This window comes from Ictidomys tridecemlineatus, chromosome 4 (genome assembly GCF_052094955.1).
Source record: "Ictidomys tridecemlineatus isolate mIctTri1 chromosome 4, mIctTri1.hap1, whole genome shotgun sequence".
Lineage (NCBI taxonomy): Eukaryota > Metazoa > Chordata > Mammalia > Rodentia > Sciuridae > Ictidomys > Ictidomys tridecemlineatus.
In genome coordinates, this window is record NC_135480.1 from 210,409,385 (window position 1) to 210,430,562 (window position 21,178).

Genomic DNA, 21,178 nt, shown 5'->3' on the forward strand with positions numbered 1-21,178 from the left:
GATTTCCCTCAGAATGAGCACTCTGAGGCTTCTCTGCCCTTGGAGCCCCCCGCCCCCCCAGCTCTGACTGTCATGGGCCTGAGCTCTGCAAAGGGCCTGCACTTGGTTCCAGCCTGCACAGCCAGGCTGGGGCTCCTATGACGGAGAGGACTCATTTCACATGGAGAGGTGGCCGAACCCCTGGCCTTGCTGAGGATAGCCCGTGAGGACTCCTCAGTAGGCATTTTGCAGCCTGTGTTCTGTCCCTACAGAGCATCCTTCTTCTCTTCTGCAGACAAACTCAAGAGAGTGGCATCAAGGAGTCCGTGTCCTGGGGCACTCAGAGGACCCAGGATGCACTTTATGAGGCTAGGGCACCCCTGGAACGTGGCCACTCAGCAGAGATCCCTGTGGGGCAGCCAGGAACACTGGTGAGCCCTCCCTGGAGGGGGTTACATGAGATGGGGTGGGGGTGGGTAAGACCGTGCCTTGTGGGGTGTGACTAGGAGGCTGCTGTCCCCCCAGGCTGCGGATGTACAGATGCAGAACATGGCACTGAGGGGTCCTGATGGGGAGCCCCAACCTGGGCTGGAGAGCCAGGGCCGGGCTGCCTCCATGCCCCGCCTGGCAGCAGAAACACAGGTGAGTAGTCCGGAGGGGTGTGTCCAGGGTGAGGGTGAGTGAGGGCCTTACCCCGTGAGTCCTTTGAGTGAGGAGACCTAGGGTGGGGAGAAGCAGGGTCCCCAAGCAGCCCCACAGGAGACTCCATGGGTAGCCCCTGTAGCCTGACACTGTAGCCCCATGGTCCTCCAGGGCACTGCGGGCTGCACAGGGCAGTCCACCTCTTGCATGTGCTCGGCCTTTTAGGGGACGTAAAGGACCTGGTCCCTGATCTGTGTTCCTCCCCATCTGCCATACCGCCCATTCTCCATCTTTATTAGCTGTGGTGTCTGCTCCCCAGTTCTGTGTCCCCTCAGCACTGTGTCCCCATCTATGCCCTCCCTGGGACTCCACTGTGGCCACACAGCCACTGCCTGGGTCCAGGAAACGGTTTCTGGTGCCTCCTCCGCCCACCTGGCCTGTCCTGGCCCCTGACCCTCTTGTCTTTCTGGACCCCTGCGTCTGTGGTGCATGTGACTAAGGAGCAGGGTACCTAGCTCAAGGGGCTGAGTCTCTGTGTGCATTCTGGGACAAGCACCTTCCCAAGGACACAGAGGGGTCTGCTTGGAGGGACTGCGGGGGCCTGAGCCCCTACCCTGACACTCAGGGCTGCCTGGCTGCATGTCTCCTCCTGCTGCCCACACCTCCTTCCTGTGGCTCCTGGTTCGGGACATTGTCTCTTCTGCTCTTTGCATGTCCTTACTCGTGGCCTAACCTAAGCCTAACCGGTGCTCACCCTGACCCTCACTATCCTTTCTTTCTTCTTGCTGTTCTTGCCTCTTGCCCTGAAGCCCCCATAGTGGCCAAGTGTAGAGCAGCTTTCTCATCCTCCATGGGGGTTGGCTGTGCCCCAGCCCCACAGGGAGAGCCGCTTTCCATAGTGCAGGCTTGGGGGCAGCTTCAGGGACCAGTCTCTCTGACAGATTGAGGAAAATGATCCCTAGGCAGCTCTGGGCCCCACTTGGGATTCTCTACCTAGGCCAGTGGCCCCACTCCTGGCTGCACACAGCGCCAGGCACCTGTGACTCCCAGCAGGTTCCTTCTGACTGGGCCTGGGCTGCTCTTCTCCCCGGGCCTGCCTTACCTGCAGCCCTGTGCTTCCCCAGGCCCAGGCCACGCACCTCCTTGTCCTTTTTCCTTGCCCACAGCCAGCCCCAGATGCCAGCCCCATGAAGCGCTCCATCTCCACGTTGGCCCAGCGCTCACACGGGGGCCACCTCTGCAACACCACCCTGGACCGCCCTCCCCCCAGCCAGGCACCACATCACCACCACCATCGCTGCCACCGCCGTAGGGACAAGAAGCAGAGGTCCCTGGAGAAGGGGTCCAGCCAGCATGCCGACACAGATGGCGGTGCGTGTGGAGGGGCCTGGGTTGCCTGTTATGGGGCTGTGGCTTGATCTGGGGGATCCCAACAGCCCACAGGAATCCTCTTCCTTGGTGTCTCTCATGGCCCCAAAATGGGCTAGAGTAAGAGGAGTGAGTTCTAGGTCTGGGGACCAGTCAGGACCACATGCCACCCGCTTCCCTTCCCCAGCACCGCTGAGGTGTGTCCTGCTCCCTGTGAGGACTGGGTCTGGAAAGGTCTTCCTGCCTATGCTGGGCCCAACTGAGCTGACTTCTCCTCTTCCTGGCCAGCACCAAACAGCGCTGCAGGGCCCAGCCTGCCCCCAGGAGAGGGGCCCACAGGCTGCCGGCGGGAACGGGAACGCAAGCAGGAGCGAGGCCGGTCCCAGGAGAGGAGGCAGCCCTCGTCCTCTTCCTCAGAGAAGCAGCGCTTCTACTCCTGTGACCGCTTTGGAGGCCGTGAGCACCCTCAGCCCAAGCCCTCCCTCAGCAGCCACCCCACGTCCCCAACAGCAGGGGAGCCGGGACCCCCACCACAGGTGAGTGGCAGGGTGTGTGGGCCCCTTTCAACTCCTTCCCCAGACCACCCAGCCGCCCTGCTCTGCCTGCCGCCTGCTGCCTGAAGGGCCTGAGCTGCACTGCTCCTTGCTGCCCACTCAGCCTGCACTCCAGCTGCTGTCCCTGCGTGGTTGTGCCAGGGGCTTGCTGCTCTCCCAACCACTTCTTTACCTCCTGCCTTGCTGTGCTATGGGAAAGGGCCATCCCCCACTGCCCTCCCTCCTGCCTCATGACCCCTGCTGCCTTGTGCTGCACACTGTGTCTGTTTGGTTTGGTTTTATTTTTTGTTTGCTGCTCTTTTTTTGTGTAGGGTAGTGGTTCAATTAACGGGAGCCCCTTGCTGTCAACATCTGGTGCTAGCACCCCGGGCCGAGGTGGGCGGAGGCAGCTCCCCCAGACACCCCTGACTCCCCGCCCCAGCATCACCTACAAGACGGCCAACTCCTCCCCTGTCCACTTTGCTGGGGCTCAGAGTGGCCTCCCGGCCTTCTCCCCAGGCCGGCTCAGCCGTGGGCTTTCTGAACACAATGCTTTGCTCCAGAGAGACCCCCTGAGCCAGCCCCTGGCTCCAGGCTCTCGCATCAGCTCTGACCCTTACCTGGGGCAGCGCATGGACAGCGAGGCCTCTGCCCACACCCTGCCTGAGGACACACTCACCTTTGAGGAGGCCGTGGCCACCAACTCAGGCCGCTCCTCCAGGACTTCCTATGTGTCTTCCCTGACCTCTCAGTCCCACCCTCTCCGCCGTGTGCCCAACGGCTACCACTGCACTCTGGGACTCGGCACTGGCAGCCGGGCGCGGCACAGCTACCACCACCCAGACCAAGACCACTGGTGCTAGCTGCACGGAGACCATGCGCCTCAATGTGGCAGGCACCTGCGGGTTCCCGTTGATGAGTTTTATCATCCATGCTGGGCTTCAGGGCCGCAGCCCTAGGAGGAGGGGCCCGCCATGCACCTCCTTGGTGGAGGCTCCCGTTCCTCTCTCCTTCTTCCTCTTTTACACTGGATGGACTAATAAAGCCCTTCTTAGAGGGACATGGCTCTCTAACCCCTCGTGTTCTGCCTCCCTGGGTCTCATGCCACACGTCAGAGCCTAAGCAGGGCATGGCTGAGCTGAGACAGACCTGATGGGTCCAAATCCCAGGTCTTGGCCTCCAGCATCCAGAGCAGGTGCCCAGAACCTCGTTGAGGAGGCCTGAGTCTCGTGGGGAGCACTCACATCCCAATGTGTGCTGGCGGGCCGGGCACGCCTGAGAGCGTGGAAAGAGCCCAGCTGTGGCCGGCAGCAGGCCTCCTGCTCACACACTGCTGTTGCTCTTGCCACTGAACCGCAGATGGCGTAGAGTCACACTCTTATCTGTCCCTGGACTCTGCTGCCCCGAAGGGACTAAGTCTGGAGAATGCTCTTGCTGTCGGCTTCTGGTTGCAGCACCCTTCACTGTCATTTCTGTATACTTGATCTGGAACATAGAAAAGCAGGGGAGGAAATGTTGACTTTAAAAACCAACCTGTAGGAAGGTCTCCACTGCTATGTGCTCCTGTGTGGACTCCCCAGCTCGGTCCTTCCCCGGCTGCCCTGGCTCTACCGCTCGACCAAGTGCCTGACCTCTGGCTCCTGGCATCACACGCTGGGCGAGTCCTCTGAACCATCGGGTGGATTGTGTGAAAACTGCTCATAGTGGCCAACAGGTAGAAAGCTGGTAGCCCTGGACGACAGCAGCACATCACAATTGGTGACAGGTGACTGCCCTGTGAACCTCCCGCAGTGAGGAGGTTCTAGGAAGCCGCAGAGCTGCAGGGCATGTGCTTGAGTGAGGCACTTTCAGTCTGTTCTATGTCTGATTCTCAGGGACGGATGCCTGCCAAGGAGGGCGTGATCTCTGTGTGTGAAGTGTTCACCGAAGGCTGAGGAGATTGAAGGGCCCGTGGGGAGGGGAGACTTGACCGAGGGCTGTGTGTCGGGCCATCAGGCAGGAGGGAGCAGGTTGCCGGAGGGGACTGGCAGGGGAGAAGTGACTCCTGGGCTGAGGCTGGGTGTGCAAGCCCAGCAGGGGTCCCAACCCAAACAAAACCTGACCTCATGGCCGCTCTCCAAAGAGAAAGTGGCTCACCACTGGGCATGTGTGGGTGAGTCCGTGGCCGTGTCCTCCGTGTCTTGAAACTTCAGAGGACCTCTCTGGGACTTTTGGATCCTACCCCATGAGTCTCCTCAAAGAAGCTTTGTGGGTGTGTGTGCGTGTGTGCTCACAGGTGACGGGCGTGTGCAGGTGTGTCACTGAGTGGTGTCGACAACCATAGGGCTATGCAACAAAAGACACATTCAATAGAAACAAACACACAGGCCCACCGCCTGGTCTGGGGTTTCAGCATGATTGTGACCAAACCTTTTTATAGAATTTCCTTATGTGAAGGCACAACACTCTGAAACTTAACAATTAGCAGAATATTTTATTCCAATAGGATAAAATTAAGCAGGAATCTTGGACTGTGCATGTGACTCTGCACTTGTGTGGCAAGTAGAGGGCTGTGCATTTTGATACTGGTGTTTGTCTCTGTTCCTGCCCTAGCCCGTGTTCTTGGGTGCCGAATGCACACATTCCATGTAGAACCACAGCTGTCTCTCTGGGCAGTCCTGGGTCAAGAGCCCTCTTTTCTAGACCCACACAACCTAGCTGGCTGGCCTGGATCCTTCTAGGCATTGGCATTCATGGCAGTTGCAAGGTGGGGGAAGGGGACATCAGGGCTTGCCTTTTTGACTTCGGGTTTGTTTCTGTACTGTCTCTTTTCAAGCTATCGTCTGTTTCCCTTGAAGTCTTACAGTGAGTTGCCAAATTTGAAATGCATCAGCCAGCTGTCTGCATCTGGAACCTGTCAAGCAGCGGCTGACCTTGAACAAGTCATGTGTGCATGTAGAATATACACATATATATGTTATTCCAGTATGTGCATGAAGTGTATATCTTCCTACTTTTTGATACAATGTACTCATTTGTTAATTTTTAATTATATTTGATATAAATTGAAGGTTTGTTGCAAAACTTTATATTTAACAACAGTGTTAGAGAGAGAGAGAGAGAGAGAGAGAGAGAGAGAGAGAGAGAGAGAGAGGGAGAGACTGACCCAACCATGGAACATAACTGGTATCTACTTAAAAAAAAAAAAAAAAGAATCCTGTGATTGACTTGTTTGCTGCCTGAGTAATATTTACAAGCCAAACTTTGGATTCTGATATTGTTTCTACAATGATATTTTGTATGAAGCAAAGTCCTTGGATTAAAATAAAAACTTAGCAAAAAAAAAAAAATAAAAAACAAAACCCCTGCCATGCTGCCTGTGGTACATGGGCATGAGTCTTGACGCACCTAGTGGGCGGGGCACCCTGCCAGGAAGGCGCAGGAGAAAGTGCGACATTCTGGACCTGCCTATGTAAGTGTGGCTGGGTTAGGGTGGGCGGGGATCCTGGCCTCCACAGGGTGTGGACTGTCCTTCCCAGGGGCCTCCAGGCCCACTTCGGATCTCCACATATCGGTGAGTGGACACCTATTGTCACAGGCACAGGTGGAGAGCATCCTGCAACTCCCAGAGACCTGGGGGCTTCGCTCCTGAGCTGCAGTTTCTCCTCATAGTGGTCTCTGGTTCTTACGTCCAATTTCTTAAACCCAGGCTCCTGAAACAGGTGGTTTTCTTGACTGCTTTTTCTTCTCTCTTTTCCCACTCCTGGTGATAGCAGAGATAAATATAGGCATTTGTCAGTTGAAGGCCTGGGAACACATTTCATCCAGTAACTACTGAGGTGGTGGAAGAAGCTAAGCTCCATTCTCATTTGTGCACAGGTGGTTTGACATTTTGAATGGGGGAAAGTAGGGAGGGGAAGGGTTTGAGTTCAAGAGAGTCAACAAGGTAGAGAGGCAGAGGGTCAGTGTGTCACCAAAGGGATCGAGGAGGCACCCCTGTGAGGACAGGGGACCTCATCTTAGCCTGGATATGTCAGAGGTGAGACACAAGCAAAGGTCTTAAGGGCAGCAAAGGTGTATGCACCCCAAGGCAGAGTGTATTGCCTGCCCCTCAGGGAGGAGACTGAGGCACGCCAAAGGTGAGCTCCCTGTGTGTGTGACTTTCCAGGGGAGAAAAGTGCAGGTCCTTAGGCTTCTTCAGAATTCAGTCTCACAACAGTCACACTGCATTGAGTTCAGGATGTTCCTCCTCTGTTGAAACAGTCTAGCCATAAGTCATCTGGGGGCGTGTTGTGCAATTCTTCGAACCTGGAGACTTGTACATTAATATGTTCTATTTGTTGCAAGCATGCACTGAAAGTTTCGTTCATCTTACCAAAGGTCTCCATCTACTAGAGCCTCTCCTTTTCCCTCAGAGCCCACCTGTCTCAGTACATAGGCAGTTAGGCCAGCTGTTGCTGATAGTTGCCTGAGTAAGGATTCTAGCTTCTTCAAGCATGGGGAGATACCCCATCCCCTTCTCAATCACATTCTCAGAGGCCCTTCTGTGTTGCAAGAGAAACATATTTTCAGTTGCAAGCCTTTTTTAGTAAATACTTCAAGAAGGGGAGGTCAGGGCCGGTCATCTGGTATGGGTTAGAACATGGTAAGTTTTCCTGGCAATGTTGAGCTTTCCTGAGGCAAATGTTTTTTTTTGTTTTGTTTTGTTTTTTTTTTTTTCCTGAGGCAAATGTTTTAATGGAGGTGGTGGAGGTGGAAATGTTGCTGGGGTCACCCTAAGCTACTTGAGCCTGGTAGGTTCACTTGGTGAAAACTCTTAGTGCCAGGGTTTGGGCCCAGTTGTCATGTGCTCAGAGTTCTGCACTTCTCCTTGGGTCCCTATGCCTTTAAGTGATCTCTAGTGGTTGTTTACGAAGAAGAAATGCAGTTCCAGGTGGTTTCACACATTTTCTCTTCAGCAATTTTTCTCCGTAGCATCATGCATTCTGGGGTGTTGCAGTCTCACCCATCCAATCCAGCCAATTCCCTCTATTCTCATAGGAAAAATTAGTAAAGACATTTCCATATTTATTCAGCTTGTTCTGTTAAGTAGAAGAGTTAAGTGTGGCGACGGCTTAGGAGAGTCTGACAGTGAAGCTCCGAGTGAAGGTAGTTTTGCACAGAAATGACACTGCCCTCCCCACAGGCTCCCGCTCTGGCCGACATGCAGAGCAGAGCTTTGCGCCTGTTCTAGATCACAGAAGACACCTGCTGCTGTGGGGTCCCTCAGATGGTGAGCCAAGACACTCAGAGCCATGGCCAGTGACATTCCAGCTGCCACCCAGGGCGTTTGTTGGGCTGCCACTGCCGTCTTCGAGCCCAGCAGGAGGAGTTGCAGCTGGATGCTCTCGGGACTTGACACTGGGCCTCCCTCCACAGTAATAGTCTGTTTTTCTTTATTTTTGTAGAAATTTCTCCTCATTAAATGGTGACTGCCAGCACCATCTAAGAAATACCCTCTGTGACCAAGTCCCGGCACAATTCAGTTTATCCCTGATAAGTAAAAAATAACCAATTGAGAAAATGGACTTGACATTTTCAAAGAAAAGAATATCTTCTCTTGAACAAGACAGGAAAATGACAGAGATTCTCTGCCTGGTCAAACTTCTATCAGGTTCCAAACACTCTCCTGGGCCCATCTGTGCGCGTCCGCCCTTCCTTGTACAATCCAGTGCTCCGGAGCACCAGCACAAGCTCCTCCTCATACCTTGTCTTCCTCCCTTTCTGGTTGGGTCTCTTGTCTTGACGGTCCCTGGTGATGGCTGCTCACCCTCATTCAGACAAGAGTGCTATGGGGTCAATTTGGTCAGAGGCTCTCTCACGTTTCTGATTGGTCATCTCCACAGACCCCATTACAGAGGTCTCTATATCTATGTGAGAATCCTGAAAACAGCTGCTCCCCTGCTTTAAAAAACATCGCTGGGTGCTGTTTCTAACACTGCAAGACAAGGGATAGCACAGGTTGCCAGCAAACACCAGAAGCTGGAAGAGGAAGGAGGGACCCTTCCCACAGTTTTCAAAGGGAGATTAACCCTGCCAACACCTTGATTTTAGAATTCTGGCCTCCGAGTTGTGAGACAGTGTGCGTGTGTTTTAAGTGACACGTGTTTCAGGGCTTTGTTGCTGCCCTGGGAAACAAACACGCTGGCTGTCCCTGAACTCAGATATGGTCCTCCTCCCAGTCTTCCTCGTTAGTCATTCCAACACTGAGTGAGAGGAATGGTGGGAAGATACTGACCCTGATGACAGGGAGGTGCCAAGGGGAGTGGGCTTGGCACTGGAGGGCAGAGCTGGAAGACCCAGGGCAGCTGGGCTCAGGCAAGGTCAGGGTGGTGGGAAGAGCAGAGTCAGGTCCATGGAACCAACTTGATTTTAAGCACCCCAGCTGCCTTCTGAGTCTTGGCCCTTCCGTGCTGTGCCCTGGGACATTTCAGACTGAGCGCCTTGCTCTCACCTCAGGGATGAGCATCAGGTCCAGCCCAGAAGCTGAGCTCTTCCTCCATGGGCAGCAAAGTCCTGAGTGCCAAACATCACCTCCTTCTCCACACCCTCCACTGCTCAACTTGTCTTCTGAGGAAAACTTCAGCACATTTCAGTCCTGGCTCTGCTGGGGGGCGGGTTGGCACTGATTCCAGCCCCCTCCAGCAGCACAGGAAGGGCTGCCATGGGAGGAAGGAAGGCCCCTGTCCAGGCTGCAGGGGTGGCCCCGCAGTCCTCCCTGACTTGGGCTGGATCTCAACTGAGTGTGTGTTTTAAGAAATACAGGATCGCTCCATTTCTTCTCCTAATCTTTTTAAGCGAAGAAGGTGTATTTTTTCTCTTTCTATAGAAGGAGTGTTAGAAGCTAGGATTCCCTTGGAGGAAGGGGTGCATTCCTTCCCTTACTGGCACCAGTTGTCATGAATGTATGGACACGCATGTGCAAGCACACATGCATACACATACTCTCCCCAACTGTTACACATGCCACGACATACCATGCACCTGTGTGTGCATAACACACACACACACACACACACACTGCTCCCCACTTACACACAAAGGACACGAGACACAGTCAAGACCTAGCTTCTAACACTCCTAGGTGTCTAGAATCTGAAGCTGCTAGAAGGCCCCGGGCAGCATGCTGTCAGGGGTTAGCTTTATCCTTAGCACCTGTACCCTGGTTCAGACTGCTGTGAGCACAGGGCCTAGGGATGGGGGTGCGCTGAGAGGCCTGGGAGACTGGGTCCTGTGTGGATGCCAGGCTGGCACATGGAGGGAAGATGGAGTGTTCTGGCACAGGTGCCGCTTGGCCTCTGTGTGGGAGGCAGGAGAGCTTCCTGGAGGAAGAGGAAGGTAGGCCTGCTGAGGATGAGGTTTCTGCCCCAGCAGGGGTCCTGAACCTGCTGCCCAGCCCTTCCCTTCTCCCTGTGCTCAGTTCCAGACCTGGATAGGGGCTCATAGAGCCAGCCCACAGCTGATCCAGGACCTGTCAATGGTACTCCATCAGGGCTTTATAAGGGCACAGTTCTCTCTGTAACACCAAACAAACAATTTAAGAAAATCCAGGCTCAGGCTGTGGTTGCTCCCTGTAGAAGGGGATGAAGTAAGCAGTTGAGTTGGGGGAATGAGGATGCAGCATAAGGTCCTCCAGGCTAATTGGAGGTGGATCGCAGCAGCTGCCTCCAGGTCCTCCCTGGCAGGCATGGCACGGGGGGCTCCTGGAGTTGCCTCCAGGTCTGGCTGTCCTTCCCCAGGAGGCTCTCGTGAGCCAAGAGGCAGACTGGGGCCTTTGCACCTTTCAGAGTTTATCATCAAGAATAAGGCTAGGCTAGGTGGGCCTTGGGGAGCTCAGAGACCCCAGGGCCTCGGTGGGTCTGATATCCATTCACTTGTTGAAGGACATCTTGATTCCTTGAGAATTTAGCCATTATGAACAGAACTTCTGTATGTAATTTCATGCTGTATTTCGACAGATATTTTCAAGACATATTTTCAAAGCAGTGTCTAAATTCTTAAGATCATAGTTCATATCTATCTTTGGAAAAACCTATTAAACTTTAAAAAAGTGATAAACTATTATGCATTCCACCAGCAATGAATGAATTCTTGTTCCATATACCACAGCTGATACTGTATTTAAAAGGCTTTAGCCACTTAATACGTGGGCAGTGCCATCAGAGCCGTGTGTTTTGTTTCAGCTGATGCCGAGCAACTTTCTATACTTCTTTGCCATTTGCATATCTTCTTTGATGAGTTATCTCTTCAGATATTTTACCTGTTTTTAATTATATTGTTATTATTGATTTTCTTAGTATAGTTAGGATTTTAGTCTACTTTAGGTATGAATTTTCCAAACATTTTCCCATGTTATGGCTCATATTTTTCTTCCTTAAATGTGATTTTTCACAGAATAGAAATTTTCATATGTTTAAATATGTTGGTACTAGGCATTGAACTGAGGGGTGCTATACAACTGAGCTCCATCCCCAACCCCGTTTACATTTTTTTTTAAATTTTGAAATAGGGCCCTACTAAGTTGCCCAGGCTGGCTTCAAACTTGCAATCCTCCTGCCTCAGACTTCTGGGTCTCTGGTGAGACAGACATATGCCACTGTACTTGGTGATATTCAATTTTAATAAAGTTCACATTAACAGTTTTTCTTTCATGGATTTTTTGAGCTGTATTTAAAAACTCATAATGAAATATGTGAATATGTGGTCATGCATATTTTCTTATATGATTTTTTACAGCTGCACAATTGACATGTAAGCCTGTGGACTATTCTGAGTGAGTTTTATGTGAATTATGAAATTTGCTTCTGTCCATTTCTCCTGTACGGTTTCCAATTGCTCCATCACCATCTGTGCAGCAGACACTCTTTTCTTAATTGAAGGTCTTTGTCTCTTCAGAATATCAGCTGCTAGATGTAGTGGTTATGTTTGGGGCTCTCTCCTCACCTCCATTGATCTTCTGTCTGTCTCTTCACAGCAGCGAATTTTCTTCACTGCTTTGGCTTTCCAACAGGGGTTGGGATGCAGGTGATTGAGTTCTTTGATGGTCCTTCTGCAGTCAGTGTCATCTATTCTAGGTTCAGAGATTCAGAAACACTGGGACACAGGTTTGTCTGTGATCACACCGAAACTGCAGATCAAGTTTGAGAGAATTTCATTTTAATTGTGGAAAACTGAAGAAGGAATGTTTCTGCATTTATTTATGCTTTGTTTGATTTCTTTCCATTGTTTCAGGGTTTTCTGAAAATATAAGACATTTTAAAATTTCCACTTTGGATGTGTTATTGTAAATGGTATTATTTAAATTTTTCTTACTCTAGTTCTCAAATTCACATTTCCTCCATTCGTTGCTGATATATAGGAAATCAGTGGACTTCTGTTTATCAGCCGTGCTCGTTGCTTCTTTCTCTATCCATTCTGATCAAGGCATTGGATGTTGGGTTCCACTGCCATTTTATTTCTAAAATCATGGCTTGGACTAATTAGAATCATTAATTTCAGAGCTTCACTGGGACTGCCAGGAGAGGTTGTGGGGTCACCGCTGAACAGAGTGCTGAGGGTCCTGTGCTGCCCACAGTGGCTGGTAGGGGGCGCTCAGAGCTACCTTTTCTGATTCCATGTGTGTGAGCAAAACACTGGACTACATTACCCACAATCTTTAGGGGCAGAAGCTTGCAGGAGACCCCACAACACTACCCCCTACACACACACACACACACACACACACACACACACACACACCCCTCCACCCAGCACTCAAATCTGGGCTAAATTTCCCATAATCCCAATGAGGTGGAAGCTCCCAGGATCCCCCATGGAGAGCCAGCAAAACATGGAAGTACATCACACAAAACCCTCAGGATTAATTATAGTTGGGGCCAGGGGTATGGTAACAGTTAGAGGTAGGGTTTTGCGATGGTGGGGAATTCAGAGAGCTTCCTACCCCTAAAGATTATGAGTTATGTCCTGCAATTTGCCCATTTAACAAAGGGTATCTTGGGAGTATATGGCCTGAAACTTCTAGTGGTCTTCATGGTGAGTGTTGGGCTACAGAATGCTGGACTACACTACGCAGAATTCTTCAGGGCCTTCAGTCCCCAGAACCCTCTGCAGTGAGGGCAGCAAGGGCCAAATGACAGATTTACACCCTTGGGGACCTGCAGGTTGCAGAGACCTCTGCCACGAGGACTGTTCAGGCAGAATGACAAACTACAGTACTCATAACCCTTGGGTGCCTGCAGTTCCCAGGAGCCTCTGGGGTGAGGGCTGCCAGGGCAGAAGACCTACCTGACTTTAGTGCTCAGAATCCCTGTAACTCTCAGAGGTTTCTGTAGTGAGAGCTGCATTGGCAGAGCACACTACCTAAAAAAACTCAGGTTACCAGGAAAAACATGGGGTCTACAGCTCCAGGGGTTCCTCTCAACAGGGCTGCACAGGGAAACTGCTAGAATACAGTATCCAGAATCCTCGGGGGCTGCAGCTCCCAGGGTCCTTGGTGGTAATTGATCAAAAATAGTGCACATTACCCACAAATCCTCAGTGTTATAGCTCCTAGAACTCTCTGTAGTGAGTGGGCAAAACCCTGGGATACATAACCCATAACATTCAGGGACCTGTGGTTCCAAGTCTCCTCAGTGGTGAGGGCTGCACTGTAGAGAACTGAACTACACTATCCAGAATCCTTGGGGAGGATTGCCTAAATGAGTGAGCAGACTGCAACTCCCAGGGGCCTACACAGTGGGGACCATTGCTGCAGTCCGGCTGCAGCAAACTAGCGGGGGTGGGGGTGTGGGGGTGTGTGGGGGTGTGGGGGTGTGTGGGTGTGTGGGTGTGTGGGGGGTGGGGGTGTGTGTGGGGGGTGACGAATAACTTCTGTACTATGATACAGCAGGAGTAGGAGCCCTTTATTGTAGGACAACAGAGCTATTTATACATTCCACACAGCTTATCTTAATTAGCATAAACTAGATACATTAGTCAACCAATAAGGAATCTCCACACTTAATGGCTCGCTTTTGTTACTTCTCAAACCATTCCCTCTGGCATTTTGCCAGGCACCATCCAGACTTGTTTACAAACTCTAACATTTCTCTGGCAAAATACCAGGTGTTATTTTGACTTGTTTACAGATCTTAACAACCACATTTGTAGGAAACTGGATTACATTATTAGAATTCTTAGGGCACCAAGGCAAGCATGTGGCCTGTAGTTCTCATGGACCTCCCCATGGGGGCATGTGGGCAAAACACTGGACTGCATTACCCAGAATCCCTAGGAAACTGCAGCTCTCAGGATCCTCAAAGGTAAGAGTACAGGGTATAAAACTGAACTATACTACCCAGAATTCTTGGAGTCAGCCAGGTGCCTGTGAGCCTGCGATCCCAGAGGACTCCACAGTGAGGGCAGTGCAGGCAGAAGGCCAGACTACACTCCCCAGAATGCCTTGGGGCCTGCAGATCCCAGACACCCTCCTGTTAAGGTTTGCAAGGGGAAAGGTTTGTATTGAGTTACCCAGATGCTTCATGGGTGCCCAGGCAGGGTGCTCTGTGCGGATCTTGGGAGCCTTGATGGTGAGGTCCATTTAGGCAGGATGGACTACACTACCCAGAATAGTCAATGGCCTGCAAATTTCAGACTCTGAAATCAGCGCTGCCTGAGTAGAATGGACTATGATACCTAGAATTCCTGGGGACTTAGAGCGCCAAGTGTCCCGACCAACAGGACACATCAACGTGGGCCGCGAACCTAGATGGAGAGGAATGAAGGGACAAGAGACACGAAAGGTGACAGCAAGACAAAAGTTCTGATCAAGCTGCAAACTTTTATTGTTCACACAGGGGTATTTATATGCTGGGGATGGGGAAGCTCTCTAATCAGCAATTGCTGGGTGGGTATTCATATGCTGGGGATGGGGAAGGTCTCCACAATTGCTGGATGTGGGTGGTAAAACTGCCAGCTGCAAGATGTCTGATGATCCTGATAACCGCAGGATGTTCCAGGGAGATAGGTAGCTGCAGGATGCCTCCCAGGCAGGATGTCTCCCAGGGGGCTGTCAGGCTAATCTTTGAAGGAGAATTTCCTTCTAGTCCCCGACACCAAGGAGCCACTATAGCATGGGATGCATCAACATAGCAGCACACGACAACGTCCATGACTAATGGGGGTCTGAAGCTTACTGAAGTTGAAGCCTCTGCAGTGAAGGCTGCGTGGGCACAACACCAGACTGCACTGCCAGAGTCCTACAGGGTGCACAGCCAGGCTGCTCCCTCAGGCTGCTCTGAGAGGGGACTTCTGGGTGACCCTAGAGACGGGAATGACCCACGAGGGTCATGAACCTCCCAAAATGGGCCTTGTAGGCAAAACCCAGAATCCCTAGGAAACTGAAGCTCTCAGGATCCTCAATGGTAATCCTATGCTACAGTGGCTCCTTGGAGCTCTAAGCCCCCATGGTGCTGTGTGGCAGAACACAGACCCCACTGTCCAGGATTCCTAGGAATTCTGAATGAATGGGTAGCCTGCTCCTAGAAGCATTCATGGTGAGAGCTGGGCATGAGACTGAATTATCTAGAATGCCCCAGGGCAGGGGGATGCAGCCTGCAGCTCTCAGAGCTGTTGGTGACTTTGAGTTCAGGTTTTCATAACCTTGACAGTGACCACTATAGACTGGGATTTAACTGCTTTTCTTAAAACTTATGATCCCAAAATGGGATAGTCTCTGGCTAAGCCACTCTGTCTCAAACAGTGCACTTCCCAGTGGCCTCTGTGGTGGCCTGTTTCTTGCCTTCTGCCCTTGGGCGGTAGAGTGAAGCCAGGGCTGCACGCGGCTGCCAGAGTTGGGGCTTCTGCCTGCCTGGCCCCTGGCTGCAGCTGTGCTTGGCCTGGTGGAAGGCAGGCTGGGCTGCAGGGAGGTGGCCCCTGAACTCCCCTCTCTCCGCTCCTGAGATTCAACTCATCCTGGTGCCACAGAAACACAAGCAGACCTAGTTACAGCAGTGAGAACGGATTTCATCCCATAACCTCCGGTGGTGGAGGAGGGCGCTGAGATTCCCCAGGACAACCAGGGCCTCCGACCCGCCCTGCAGGAGCGACCTGCATGGGCGTGGCCAGGCGGGGCCGAGGCGCCATCTTGGTGCCAGTTCTGCCTCCGCCAGGCTGAGGCCAAGCTGCCTCCTCAGGGCTCCACAGAGGAGTCCAGGCTCCCGCAGGTGGTGGGTCACTCCGCAGGGAGGGCAGAGCTCCCCCTGCTCAGGATAGCCTCGGGGAGGGGCCCGCCAGGGGTCCCTTGTGGGTTGTGTCCTACAAACGGGGGCAGTTCCTTTCTCACAGAGCAGGCTGAGGGAGGCCCTGGGTGGGGACCCTCGTGGGTCATTCCCATCCCTAGGGCCACCCAAAAGTCCCCTTCTCCTAGAGCAGCCTGAGGGAGGCGCTGGTATGGGATCTCTTGTGGGTCATTTCTGTCCCTAGGGTCACCCACAAGTCCCCTTCTCCTAGAAAAGCCTGAGGGAGGCTCTGGGTGTGGACCCTCGTGAGTCATTCCCGTCCCTAGGGTCACCCAGAGGTTCCTCTCTCAGAGTAGCCTGAGGGAGACGCCTGGCTTGGGGACCCTCGTGGGTGGTTCTGTCTCTGGAGTCGCGCAGAACTCCTCTCTCAGGGCAGCCCGAGGGAGGCACCTGGCTTAGTGGCCCTTGTGGGTTCTCAGTAAGACACCTTAGCTTCCTTCTCCTCGCAGCAGGCTTAGGCAGACACCTGGCTTGTGGATCTTGCCTGTAGGGCTGCCTGGAGCTCCCTTTTTCTCAGACCAGCCTCAGGGAGATGCCGCAGAAGCTTCTGGATGAGCGGGCATTATGTAATTCCCCTGGATTCAGGGTGGATCCTGGTGCGTAGGGTGATGGAATGGGGATCAGGCAGGTCGTCTGCCTCTACCTAGCTTCAGCCTCAGCTTCCCCTAGGTGGGATGTGAGCATGGAAGCCTGGGGATTTAGGGGCTCTGAGCTAGGGAGGATTAAATTTGCAGCTCTTCACCACCTGTGGTTTCTCTGATCCTCCTACGGAATCCTCTACCACCTTGCCCCCTCCTCCAGGCCCTGCCCTCACTAGACTAGGTTCAGCAGCTGCCTGATTTGTGTCTCAGGACACTAATTGGTGTGTTTTTAATGGTGCACAAAATGGTGTGTGTTGTAAACCATTGACATCCTCCATTGGGATTAATACATTGACTCTATTATGCTTTCATATACCATAAAATGAATTTAGTAAAGTTGTCTTTCTCTCTTTTAGATCATGAACATTTGAAATAAAATCAGAATTTGTTAAAGGTCAGGTAACAGCTGTGAACTCTGATGATCCTGGATCTTTCCTGTGGGAGTTCTCTAAGCACAAGTCAAGTTTTTCTATGCTAATTGCTCAATTTATAGTCTCCTTAATTTAGAGTCATGTTGCACTGTCTGTATTTACTGGGAAATGCCCCTTGTCCTCCAGGTTTCCAGTTCCTTGCCGCAGGTTTCTCCTATTCATCTTTTAATTTCTCCTCTTTCTGGTTTCCAATAAAATACTTAATCCTGTGAATGTCTGCTCTTTTTCATCAGGGACATTTAAAAACTATACCTCTAGCTTACTTTGTTTTTGATTGATGGAATTATCTTGTTTGAAAATTTTCAAGATAATCTGTAATGATTTTAATAAATTTCTGCTTATTGAGTGTTTTTGGGGTCTTGGTGTTGAGCTTGGTGGCAGAACACTTGCCTAGCATGGGTAGATCCCAGCACCAAACATGAGTGTGTGTGTGTTGTGTACACGCACAAGCGCGCGCGCACACACAAACACATACACACACACACAATGATGTCTTTGACAGGACTCAATCATCAAATATATCCTGAGGTATCCTTTAGAAAGATCATGTATTTACCCATACACATTTATATCACAATAACTCTTCAAAATTTGGGTGAAATTATTATAAGCAAAAATTTCAAATCAGTTTTAGAAGATAAAACAGGATGGTGATGTTTTTAATGCTAGCTATTGATATGCATGATACCAATATAGGTAGAATTTCCTCAGGACTCAAATCATCACAATATGTAAAAGACATAGTAGCTGCTTTTTGTAATTCAAAATATTTACTAAAAATAAATGTTTTTTAAAAAGAGAATTTCCTTTTTTACTTTTTAAATTTAGAAAGCATATCTATATGTACTATAAAGTGGTACATTCATCAGAAAATTAATTTCTCTTATTCCTTGTAAGCAAGGGGATGGGCCTTCCAATGAGCATGATGCTTTATATATTGTCAATAATTATTGTTGGAGAACTCTGTTAAGTGTTTCCTCTCTGTTCAAAATATAATTTTAAAATGTACCATTGTGCTTTTGAATTCACAAATTTGACTTTCTTCTTTGAGATTATGATTTATTAGTACTTAAAGAATTTCACGGGCTGGGGATATGGCTCTGTAAAGGTAAAATTTCCAAGCTGATTCTAAGCCGCAGAGCCTGAGTTAAAGTGTAAAAGACCAGGCATCCTAAAGTTTCCAAAGTGCAGGGATTGGGTTAAAAAGTAAAAGACAATTGTTACAATCATACAAGTCTATTGTTACAATTCCTCTGCTATCCCCGGAACTTGTAATCCCTGTAAAGTTGTTAGAACAATGAGGGAACTGCCTAGTAAATGTCTCCATTGATTCCCTGGTTGATTAATAGCTAAGGGCTCTAGGTAGCATGACACGTACGCATCTAGGCCCCAGAACCAATCAGTTTAAATGTGTACCCCACTTAGAAATGACCAATCATCTCTGCCTAAATTGTTCCCGCCAATGTATGCACTAATCCTGACTCAGGGTTGTTGTTCAATTTTCCCGCGCCTCATGATGATTTGTTCTGATGTATGCAAAGCCCCCCACCCTCTCCAAAAAGTGTACTTAAGCTCCACCTGACCTCCGCTCTGGGCTCTGAGCCGCTCTCCCTTCTTGAGTGGGCACAGAGTCCCAGCGCGCTGGAACAGGATCCTCAATAAACTTCCCCCCTGCGATTGCATGAAGTGAGTCTCTTGTGTGGTTTCTCCCCTCCGTTGCTCCGCTGCACCCCAACAGCTCAAGCGGTAATGTGCTCGCCTGGAATGCGCAGGGTGCTGGGTTCGCGCGCCATTCCGTGCGCCCTGGACCTGAGCTCCCGAGAGAGAAGCAGTCTGGGCGCCGACTTTACCAACAGGAACTCTATCAGACATATAGAGTGGATGGGAGGAGGAGCTGAGGAGAAACCACATGGGCCTCCACTGGACTGGAATTTTATGGGGCTTATGGCAAGAATGGAAGGGCTTGGGTCAGGAAAAGGTGTTTTTAGAATCACTTGTCCTGCTGGAGTTGGTCGGAGAAACTGGCTGAAATCTAGGATTGGCCAGGACATCCCGCTGATTGACAGGTGTTTCTGTTGGTGCCTGGTGCCTTATTGATGTTTCTTTTGCTCGCGGGTGCTTTGTTCCTAGGTCACTGCCACTGACCTGACAATGTCCTGAATCACTTTTCTTCTCTACACCTTTTGGCCATGATGTTCTGCCTCACTTTGGATGAAGAGCAATTGAGTTGTCTGTCTTTGGAGTGAGAGCTCTGAAACCATGAACACCAAATAAGCGGTCCTCTCTAAAATTGTTCTTGCAAGTCTTTTGGTCACAGTGATGAATACAACAGAAATTGGTACTGAGAGTGGAGTTTTTGCTCTGACTAACATGACTATGTGGTTCAGAAGTCTTTTGCGCTGTTGGAGAGGAATTTTGAAATGTTTAGAAATGCAAACTGGAAAAGGTTTAGAATGTTATAGGCGGGGCTTAATGGGTGATTTTGTTGAGAGCAGGAGTCCAGAGTATCAATAGCACTTTAGAATGCAAAGACTGGGTTTGTAAGATTTCAGAGGGAGAGAACTCTTTCAAAATTGGGCTAGAGGCCATTTAAGTTATATTCTGGCTAAGAAGTTGTCTACATTTATCTGTGTCCTGAGACATTCTGTGAGGCTGAACTTAAAAGTGGTGGAGTAATTAATCTGACAGGAAAATTCAAGGTAGCAGCAGCATTCAGGCAGTGACATGAATATTGCTGGTAGCTTTTAGGCAAGTTTACTCTGATAATTAGAATCCGAAAGCAGAGCAGAAAGATTTGAATAATTTCCAGTTTGGCCATAAAAGTGTAAAACTGGGGCTAAGGAAACTAATTGTTAAAGACCTCACAACCACTAAAGACATGCTAAATTGCTTTCCCCAGGGTCAATAGGAAAGATGGCTTGAGAGACATCTTAGGAATTGCCAGAACCACAGCCATCTCAGGCTCAAGGTTGTAAAAGTAAAAGTTCTTTGATAAGAGATCATTTGTGCACCCTGCTTGTACAGGAGGGGTGGCGGCTAGGAAATTGTTTCACTGTGCACAGCTGCCCAGACATTTAGAGGCTGCTGCAGCCTTGACCCCAGGATTCTTGCCTACTCCTTGAGGTGGTGGCATCCTTGGCATCAACCATGTGGTGCTGGTTCTGCAGGGTTGCAGGATGCTGGAGTTATTAAGGTGCCATGGAGTCTTCCACTGAGATTTCAAAGGAAAACCTTGGAGGCCAGGCAAGGTACCACTGGTTGGAGTCTCTGTGGGTATCCCCTGAAAGGGTGATGCATTAAGAAGCTGCATTGGAGATCTGGGAGCTAAGAGATGTCAGTACCATGGCAAGTCTGCAAAGGAAGTGAAAGGCAAGTGACTCACAGGAGATTCAACCAAGAGATTTTATTGGGGGGCTGCCTGAAGAGGAAGGAAAGGAGAGGCAGAGAGGAGAGAAAAAAGAGGAAGAGAGCAGAGAGCAAGAGGGCAGAGAGCAGAGAGCTTGTGCTCACAAGCTTTGGTTTAAGAAGGGTTGCATAGGGACATGTTGGGTGCTGATTGGCAGGGTGACTCAGGAACAGCAAGTGGACCCTGTGTCCTGCAGGAATTGGCTGAGAAAACCTTTGAATGTGGCACTCTTGGGCTTGGCGCTCTTCGGAGAGGAGCGGGAGGGGCAAGGGATTCAGAGATCTTCTCAGGAGACTGAAACTTAACTTCAGCGGGGAGTCTCCCATACACCCAACAGGAAGCCTATGGGAACCAAACAAATATAAGCTGAAAGAGGCTTGTGGGTTGCAACCAGCAAAGCCACAGAGCCCTTGGAGAGAACATCACAATGCCATGACTTAGATGCTGGATGTGGAACTACAGGTCTTGTTTGCCTAGCTGAATTTCAGTTCTGCTTTGTTCCCACAGGTACCAGTCTTGGGGACCAGGAATGGATTCTTGTTCCCCTGGTGCTGAAGATTAAACACCCCAAAATGCCAAAGCAGGCATAGAAAGCAAGTTTAAGGAAAAACTTGCTTTTTACTTGCTTTTCTTCAAAGAGAAGGGGGCCCAGAGCTGGATGTCTGAGGGAGTGGGTGTGTCTTGCTCTTTTGTAGACCACATAGAACCCCACTTTCTCTTTCTTCTCCACACATGTGCCTAAGAGCAGGAAGGAACAGGAGCACAGGGGGTGATCCTTAGCAACTCCCTGTGCAGGAAGTGTTGTTAGTGCAGAAGGACTGGGACAGATGCAAATTTTATGGGTCAGCTCAGCACAGCTTTTTTATTAAGGGATGGAGTGATG

At 50.6% G+C, this 21,178-nt stretch overlaps 1 protein-coding gene across 16 annotated transcripts in view; it reads left to right on the top strand.

Moving 5' to 3' along the window:
- Positions 1–11,805, top strand: part of Cacna1b (calcium voltage-gated channel subunit alpha1 B) — a 183,122-nt gene extending 171,317 nt beyond the window's left edge. For 14 of the 16 annotated variants that reach the window (XM_078048834.1, XM_078048833.1, XM_078048839.1 and 11 more), the window contains 5 exons: positions 275–410; positions 505–621; positions 1,788–1,992; positions 2,278–2,525; positions 2,855–5,663. In XM_078048834.1, coding sequence (XP_077904960.1) covers positions 275–410; positions 505–621; positions 1,788–1,992; positions 2,278–2,525; positions 2,855–3,385 — 1,237 coding nt within the window. In that variant the 3' untranslated portion in view covers positions 3,386–5,663. Of the gene's footprint in view, positions 1–274; positions 411–504; positions 622–1,787; positions 1,993–2,277; positions 2,526–2,854; positions 5,664–11,276 lie in introns of those variants that run through there. The other 2 variants (XM_078048847.1, XM_078048846.1) reach the window with 2 other exon arrangements.
- Positions 11,806–21,178: the final 9,373 nt, after the last annotated feature.